We start from the raw sequence: 9,435 nt of genomic DNA, 5'->3' as shown, positions 1-9,435 counted from the left end.
TACTTTGTGCTTGTCTAAAAGGGTCAACGACCCATTGACTTGAGTGGCCAAATCATCAACCCGTTGACCCGTTCAATGGTTTTTGGCTGTTTTTTATATATATTTTTTAATTTTTGTTGTCAGAACAAGTCGTCCATTTGAACAAGACAGTCGAATTGTCGACCCGAAATCGATGGCTAGAACGGTTCCATTTTGGGGTCGTATGAGTCACACACTCGAATGACATAAAATGTATGATATTGCTCAATGGACCTCACACACTCAATATTTTGCCTGTAATTTTTATTGTCAAAATGGCTTGTCCGTTCGAACCGAACGAGCGAACCGTCGACCTAAAAACCGGTGGCCAGAATGGTTTCGTAAAATTTTACTTATAATTTTTCGTTGTCAGAATGGACCGCCCATTCGAATCAAACGGTCAAACCATCGATCCAAAAACCGGTTGCCAGAACGGTTTTGTTTTCGGGTCATATGAGTCACACACTCGAATGACATAATACATATGATACTACTTAATTGACCTCACAAACTCAATTTTTTGCCTATAATTTTTGTTGTCAGAATGGACTATCTGTTTAAACCGGATGATCGAACCGTCAACCTAAAAACCGATGGCCATAATGGTTTTGTAATTTTTGTTGTCAGAATGGGCCATCCGTTCAAACCGAATGGTTGAACTGTTGGTTGTCAGAACATTATTAACAACATTTATCAATAATAGTAAGTAATTAAACTATTTAATTAAATAATCGTTAATGATAGTTTTAATAATATTATTTAGTTATTTTTAATATAACAGTAATTATTAAATTTATGAATATGATTTATTAACACTATTTATTAAATTAATAATTACCAAAATTAAATTAAATTAACAGTATTTATCAGTAATAGTCAGTAATTATAATATTTTATTAAATAATCAATAACAATACTTTTAATAATATTTTTAATTGTTTTTAATATAACAATAATTACTAAATTTATTAACAATATTTATAATAACAGTAATTATTAATTATAATCGCTAATTATGTATTTATTAAATTACTATAATAATCAGTAATTATTAAAACCGGGTTACTAAATTTATTAGCAGTATTTTTTTAAAACAATACTTATAATTTTAATTTAAAGTAAAATTGAAGTAAATATCTAATTATTAACAATATATAACAGTAATTATTAATTATAATCACTAATTATATATTTATTAAATTAATATAATAATCAGTAATTATAATTATTAAGTTAATGTAATAATCAGTAATTACAGTAATTATAAGAATAAGTAATTAACAATCAGTAATTGGAAATGGATGGTCGCACGTGGGCCCTATTCGCACGAATAAATTCCATTTGCTGGATGGAGAGAGCACCATATCCTTTTAATATATATATATATATAAGATTTTACGCTTTAACAATCTTGACTCTAAAGTTTGCTCTTAAGAACTCTCTTTGTTCTTCACTTGACGAGCTTGGGTTTTTATAGGACCTGTTTGGGTTCAATTCTAATTTAAAACGTTGAGGAAGAAAACCACACTTGCCCACCACAATTTCAACTTCCGAGAAAAACCCGCATTTATATACAAGAGCTTCTGATATTTCTCTCCAAAATAGGTAGTCTCCCGTGGGACGAATGGCATTTTGGGGTTTTTTCTGGATTGTGTTCTTCGCATGGATGATTTGCTCTACTGAGAAAATTTGGTTTGCGATACAAAAGCTGAATTGGGGTATTTATGTTTCCCACTTTATGTTTGTAAGTATTTGTTTGAGACGTAAAAAAATAATAATTATCAAATAAAATTGTATTTTTGACATTTGTGTAGTTTAAGAAGAGAACATTATTGTACTTAATTTTTAATACAATTTTGTGTTTGTTTGATAATTAACTTTTTGACGAAAGTTAAGGCATATAAGATAATTAGAGCATTTAATGATGGATCCATACTTTACACTGATTTCAAATAAACAAGATGAATACAAAAATGATTTAAAATGTGAGTCGTGTTTGCATTCATGAACTGAAAAATGAGTAAATATAAAGTATACATATTTGTGTTTGCATTGCAACCAAACATAGATAGACTCAATTTAAAAGGAGTATAAATGCAAATATATAGAGTGCAAATTTTGTATGTGTACATATTTTCATTTGTACTCCTTCCAAACTGAACCAAGTGAATGAGCGATATCCACATTACACATTAAGAGTCGGTGTATTTAATGGGGTCAGTGACTTTTCTAAGACGTCTCAGATACTTATAGGAGTTCTGTTTTGAGACGGACATGGAAAACTTCTGAGATGGAAGCGGAGGCAGAGATAGAGACGAAAACGGAGGAGGCAGAGATGGAGATGGAGATGGAAAGAGAAACATAGAGGGAGAGGGAGAAGCAATCTGAATTTATTCATCATTTGGGTTTAATTTTGAAAATTTGAGGAATAAAAAATGATAAATTCTACATTTCACTTTCTCAGTGCTAACGATGATGTCAAATGTTAGGAACAGTAAGGGTGGTGTAAGACAATAGTTAAACATATGGTTTTTAAAATTGGATCGGACTGAACGATTAGGCCAGAAAAATCAGGAACCGATCAGGTCCATTTTACCCCGGAACCGTTATTTCCCCAAAAATCATTGATTTGGTCAACAAACCACTGACTTGGGCAGTCAAACCGTTCGAATCATTTAACAGTTTGCCTGTTTTTTTAATTTTTTTAATTTTTTTATCAGAACCGATTATTCATTTGATTCAAACAATCGAACCATTCAACCCAAAAACCAGACCCAGCTGATTCATTGTTTAATTCAGTTTTAAAAAACCTTCATGAAACAACAAGGGCATAGTTAGTTAATTAACTAAACAGTAAACAGTAAGAATAATTTATAAAATTTGCCCATTAAATAACATCTTAAATGCATATTAAGACCTGCTGTTGCCACCCCGCTTTTGCTCAGGCTTTGTTGGTTGTTTTGAGACATTGAGTCAATGACTGAAACAACCACTCTACCTTAGCTGTTCTCGTATTTTTTGTTTTTTCAATTGGATATTGTTTAACATTTTGATTTTTAGGACAACAGAACGAGCTTGAGTGATTGGATTAGAATGAATTTCATTGTTTGCCTCAATTTGTGGAAAAGCACTGTTTCCCATATATCCAGCTAAAATGTGAGTTCAATTGCTAAAATTCCCGCTTTTCTTGAATATCTAGCAAAGTAAAATTGGACCCATATGAGGAATTTAAAGATATGAAATTCATATTTCCAATTTTACCATCAAATCCAAATTGTCCCTGATCCAAATGCAACCTAAAAGGAAACATGCTTATTTCTTTTGCAAGAATCGATCCTCAATTAAAATGATGGACATTCTATACGGGTGATCAGTATTCTGCAACGTGAATAATGTTTTTTTTTTTTTTTCTGTTTTGTTTTGTTTTTTAGATTTTTAGATGGGGTAATAGCATATATGGGCAACTTTTCGGGTTTAATATTAATAAAAGTAATATATTTAAAAAATTTTCAAAAATAGGTTAACTTTTTAAAAAAATATCAATAAAGGGCAAAAACACTATTCATCTTCTTCTTCTTGCCATTTGTTCACTACCTGCCGCCGTCTGCTGTCGTCCGTCGCTGCCTCTGCCGGCGGTGGCGGGCGACAGTGAACGACGGTGGTGGGTGGTGGCAAGCGGCGGCAGACATCGGCGGGCGGCGGTGGATGGCGGCGGACGGTGAACAAATGGCAAGAAGAAGATAAACAGTGTTTTTGCTCTTTACTGATATTATTTTTAAAAAGTTATCCTATTTTTTATTTTTTTAAATATATTACTTTTATTGATATTAAACCCCAAAAGTTGTCCTTATATGCTATAAACCCTTTCTAGATTCTTACATCAACAAAAGGAAAAAAAAAACAAAATATGTTTTTATTTTTTAAAAGAAAAAATAAATCCGTTTTATTTTTAAAAACAACTTACGTTTCTGAAACCATCAAATGATGGGCTTTTAAAGAAAAAAATTGTTTTGAGTACAGATGAGATGATGTATGATTCATGAAAGATGATAAGATAAATTATATGATTTAAAACAAAAGCATATTTTTTTATGTATATTTTTAATTTGTTTCTGAAACTTGAAGGCTGCGTTTGAAAATGATGTAAATGGAATATAAATCTGGTTCAGGGTAAATTTGTCTCTAGTTCATTTTTTCATGTGTTTGGCAATATTACATTTTTGCATTAACAAATGAAAGAGCAGTGTATATTTACATTGATAATAAGTTGTAAAAGTATATCAATAAAGTAAATTTGCACTCAGGTGGGCTTTTGAACAAATATATATGTGTGTGTGTGTGTGTGGAATTTATGTTTGCATCCATTATAGCTAAAAGTATGTTTGATAAAAAAGTAAATTTGTCAATACAAAACTAATCCAACTTTATAATTTATATGAACCGTTTTACACTCTATATATTTGCATTCATATATATTTGCATCGTTTTCAAAGACAGCCAAAAAGAAAAACACTAGTGCAATTTTTGATATATTATTGCTTCAGGCTTAACTTTTGTTTTCTTTATTTGCAGCGTGGATGCAATAAAATAAACTTGTTGAAGCAAAAGAAGGTAAAACCAGAATGGAAGCTTTTCAGGCCTATATCTATCCAGCAGAACTGATGAGGACACTTGGATCCTTCATGGAATGACCAAACTGAACTCCAAACATCCTGATTACAAGTGTTCTGTTGCTGGCCCTAGAAGGTGGCTTGCATCATTCATGGATGGAAGGAGTAAAAAACTCAAAAATGAACTCACATTCTCACTGTCTTTCATGCAAACCCAAAACATTTTGGCCTCTTTCTCCAGAAGACCTGACTCCTACTCTCTCCTAGACTTCCTTTCTCTTTCTTCCTTCACTAGCACAGGGCACTTGCTGGGTTCTCTGAGCAAGGCAGTGTTAGTGTGTCACAGATTTATCTCTCCAGACCTCCATGATGTGACACTCTAGGGATTCAAGGAATCAAGAGAACCGCATTCTCATTCCTTGGGGTCTCAAAACCTTGGGCCATTCAATCAAAAAAGAGGAGCAGAGACCGCAGTTTCCCATATTAAATAACATATAACATTTGAGACATTATTTAACATTATTTGATTATTTCCAGTTAAATATAAGGCTGCATTTGGACCACCAGGGCACACATGAGTGGAACTGGATGAAAATCTGGAATTCAAAGCCCAAAATCCCTATCTTTGTTGAATTCTGTAGTAGTAAAGATTGCTTATTTCAATTCAAAATAAGCAAACTAATTTGTTGAATTCTGTGGATTAGAAAACGTTGCTTATTTCTCCGAGAAAAATAATTTGTCAAAGAATACAGATGGGCAAAATAATCTTATTCAAGTTCTTTGGCATCAACATGGAGTTGGGTTCTCATTTGACACGTCCAATCCAGAATTCATCCATTTTAGAATGACAAATTTGCCTTGAAAAACATATAGAAGGAAAACCATTCACAGTGAAATCATTTCATTTGGCTTTTATCCAAGGAATTTATAATAGCATAGAGCTGTTGTGTAGGTTAAAACGTTTCCATCTATCCTTTTATCTTAATTACCATACTTCAATAAACAAGGATTGATGAAAAACAAATTCATATAATTATAGCCCATTAATTCATCTGGATTCATATTGTCTTCATTGAATCAGAATAGAAAGTGACAAGGAAACAAGAAATGAAGAAATCCTCCTCCTCTAATTCCATCAACCAAAAGTTATAAAAGACACAAACAGAAAGTCATTGAATTCTGTCTGCCCTGGAGTCACTTTTGGCTATCTACAATTGAAGACTTTTGTCAAGGCTTGTGAAAAACTCTTCCAGCCAGCAAAGCAGCATCCATGACAAGAGTGAGCACATCCACCACCTCATCTACTGAGCACTTGTTTCCTTTGAATGTACGCCCTCTTGAGTCCCTGAAGTGGGTCATGCAGTTGATGAACTCTTGGCTGCACTGTTGGCTGAGATAGTCATCTGACACCAAACCCACCACCACCCACCACAATACAACGTTAGCTAGTCTGAAAACAACCTAAGTCTCTATCTTACAAAAGTGAACACTTAAAACCTTGAAAGCCAAGGTGGTCCCCTGGTGCATTTTAGCAATAATTCATAGAGATGGGCTCACTCTCAGAGCTTTTTATACAAAATTCTTGCTAACATGAGCTATGGCAAATCCTTTTTGATTTATAAATCCCACTCTGTTATAGTAAAATTTTAACATGCCAAGAGACATAAACAGTTATTGAATTTAAAGAAAAAAATTCAAGTCATTTTATCGTAGCCTTTTATTTAGTAAATTGGATAAACATGTGGTGAACACGAAAAAGATTTTATTTACATAAAAAAAATAAAAAGAGCACTATTGGACCATTTGATCAGAGTAAAGGGAAATTTGCATTGCCAATTGATGAAACAATCCCCAAAGCTGGGTGTCTTTAGGAAATCAACCTGTGTTTGTAGGCTATAAACGGGTTGGATCGACCCTGATCATCATGGGGCACTGATCCGAATATAGATTTATAGTAGGTAGCAAGTGTAGAATGGATAATGTAAAGCTATCGGGTTAATAGGATCCGACCCGATAATTTAAACCCGTTAAAACAGTTAAATGTCCAAGATGTGAATACACCTTACAATGTAAATTTCATATGGGGAGTATATTTGTTCTATTACATATAATAGGAAAAATAGTGTCATAATGGAGTCAAGAAGGTAGGGTGCTAGATGACCCCACCTATTTCTATCACGTGAAAGAATCCTGTAGTTGATCCCAACCATCAATTGGCTGGAACCCTTACTCCCCCAATCCACAATACTCTTATACTCTCTAGTCTCCACCATTGCATTGGAGTTTTCCTGGCTAATGATAAAATCTAGACTCGTTTTTTTAATTAAGAAAGCCGAGAAAGAGAACCCATTTTCTAGAATTGGAATGTAAATGGGTTTGTTCGAACCAAAATTGAAAATGGATTTTCTTTACAAAGTATGTATTTGGTATAGCTTCGCTTTCGTTCTTATTTGATTTGTTTTCAAAATCAAGAAAAGTAGTTGATAAATTTTTTATGGAGTATTAGGCATTAATGAAGTTTCTCCATCGATGCATATATAAATCAAAATACATTTTTATAAATATCAATATATATATAGATGAATATAATGAAAAAATGCTGATTTAACAATAACAATAATAACATTTTAATTAACACCTGTCACAAAACGCCCACCAAACAAGACGCACGCAAAATTGCGATAACAAATGATGTGCCCGATTCACAAAATCACAGCCCAATGCCTTGAAGCAAAGGAGCAATCCCTGGGTGACCCAAAAAGGGTGTTTTAGAAGTTTCAAAACCGTGAGATTGGAACTTCAAAAACAGGGGGACTGTTGTGATACGATTTTATTCCGACATTGGTGGAGTCATCTATATCATCTTTGTAATGCAGTCTCAATTAAAACCCCAATCCAACGGTTCTGGCTTAAGGATCATAGCATGTCCTGTTCTCCTAAGGACAGTCCCTACATTATTATAGAACTGTTGAAGTCTGAAATGAACTTACTGTTCTTAGCTTGAATGCAGGCATCATGCTTCATACAACAAGCGTCAAGGCCATCACAAGGCTTCTCCCCTGGACATCCACTGTATAGAAGCCCACAGTACTTCCCATATCTTAGAAATGGAGGCACTGTAATTCACATAAGAGAAAACTCAATTTGAGAAAACCATAAACATTGATTCATTAAACAAAACCAAAACAACCCATTTGGGTTGAAGCATAAATCATCAAACATCAACATTAATCAATCAAAAATAACCAGAAGAGCCCACTAAAAATCTAGTAGAGCAGAAGTTCCTAAAAGATAAAGGAAGAGAAGAACTCTGATTACCTGCACAGAACTCTGATTCACACTTTCTACTGCATTCTTTGGACTGTAGAAATGTAGAAAGACAAAATTAAAGAGAACAAAGAGCAATGCATACATGAATTGGTTCAAAATGGTGGAAAGATTGAAGAAGAACTAACCACAGTGATAGCCGTATTCGTGGCCTGGATTCCGATATTGAGGGCGTGAACAGAAGTGGTGGAGAAGTGGAGGACAAGGAGGGAGCAATAGAGGAGAAAGGCTAACTTCATTGACTGGTCACCAGCCATTCCCAAACTCTGATGGAACTACCAGAGGAAGGAGATAAGGAAGAAAAGGCTCTGAAATTTGAAGCTCGGTTATCCCTGAAGGATCTGATTTATAGAGGGAAAGAGTGTGGAAAGAGAGGGTGGAGGGAGAAGGTGAGAGGTCTCCTGTGAATGTGAAGAGTGAGGGGCTTAGAAAGGATGGTCAGGATTTGTCCTGTTTTGGCTCGTGACATGGTTTTTTTGTTGTGTTGCTCACGCTTCTCACCGAATTTTTTCATATTGAAAATACATGAGGTGGATGTGGGGTCCACCCCGTAAAAAGGCCCAAACTCATCGAAGTCCTCTGATACACCTGCAAGTTCTTCAGTGAGGAGAAGGAAATGATAAGGTACATCTATCTTATATTATTGTAAATTCAGCTTTTGGCTGCCTAGGCACGGGACCCACCCGGGACATAACCTGTTAGTGGGCTCCATCTTTCATCTTTGGGGGATCACCTTTCTGCCAATGTGAACATTAAAAACCAGATGATTCTGCGCACGTGAATCTCTATATTCAACAGATTCAGCCTTCTGGCTCTTGGTCTGGGGTGATCAGAAAAAGTAATGGCCAAAAATTCGACAGATCAGACGGTCAGAGAGTTCCCATCATATCAATTTCAGTAATTGAGGTTTGAGACGTTAAACCAGAAACAGTGGGTCTCGCGCTCCCATTCCTGCTTTAAACTTTGATTACTTTACACTTAACCCAATAGCAAACGCTGGTCATCAGGATTTGTCCGTAGTTAATTAAGACTTTAAGAGTTCAGACCATTCCTATTTCCTTTATCGGGATGCTAGGTGAACGCGCATTTAATGCACGTGGGTGGCACGGGATGCTGACAGCGGCTTAGCTGTTTTTGTTTAGGAAAAATAAGAACGTTTACATTGTCAAACACCCTCCAATGCACTGTTTGTTAACAACGGTTTTTTCTTTCCCAAGGCTCCCTCTGTTTCACTTTATAAGAGAGAAAAATTTTCCTACCTCTAAAATTTCAGTTTTTTTTGGCTGTTATTTCACACTAAAATGATTTAGTGTTATTTGAAACTTTGATAATTAAGGCATATATATTTGTTTGCAGTGGAGTTTCATTTGCACTGGTGCAAAAGTATAGAATGCAAATGATTTGAGTGAAAATTCTGGTTTAATTTTTTTTTTCCCAACATTTACCTTATTTTGTTTGTTTACACTACAGTGCAGATGAA

At 34.5% G+C, this 9,435-nt stretch overlaps 1 protein-coding gene across 1 annotated transcript; it reads right to left on the bottom strand.

Moving 5' to 3' along the window:
* Window positions 1-5,637: 5,637 nt before the first annotated feature.
* PLA2-ALPHA (Phospholipase A2 family protein) lies at window positions 5,638-8,438 on the bottom strand. Its single transcript, XM_088959046.1, has 4 exons — window positions 8,084-8,438; window positions 7,947-7,989; window positions 7,619-7,744; window positions 5,638-6,031 (listed from the first exon to the last, which is right to left on the bottom strand). The coding sequence occupies exons 1-4, from the start codon at window positions 8,210-8,212 to the stop codon at window positions 5,856-5,858; spliced, it is 474 nt and encodes a 157-aa protein (XP_088815172.1). The 5' UTR covers window positions 8,213-8,438; the 3' UTR covers window positions 5,638-5,855.
* Between the last annotated feature and the right edge of the window lie 997 nt (window positions 8,439-9,435).

Source organism: Nelumbo lutea, chromosome 8, assembly GCF_056320005.1.
Source record: "Nelumbo lutea isolate HS-2025 chromosome 8, American lotus-T2T, whole genome shotgun sequence".
In the NCBI taxonomy this organism is placed as follows: Eukaryota; Viridiplantae; Streptophyta; class Magnoliopsida; order Proteales; family Nelumbonaceae; genus Nelumbo; species Nelumbo lutea.
Note: the sequence above shows the minus strand (reverse complement) of the source record. Positions and strands in the feature narration are given on the sequence as shown.

Bases quoted from the DNA above. Each gene is read 5' to 3' on its own strand.
- PLA2-ALPHA (XM_088959046.1), bottom strand. From the start codon at position 8,212: ATGGCTGGTGACCAGTCAATGAAGTTAGCCTTTCTCCTCTATTGCTCC. The intron at 7,745-7,946 runs GTAATCAGAGTT...TGTGAATTACAG, and splicing joins TGAATCAGAGTTCTGTGCAG to TGCCTCCATTTCTAAGATAT. The intron at 6,032-7,618 runs GTAAGTTCATTT...GTTTGGTGTCAG, and splicing joins CTGCATTCAAGCTAAGAACA to ATGACTATCTCAGCCAACAG.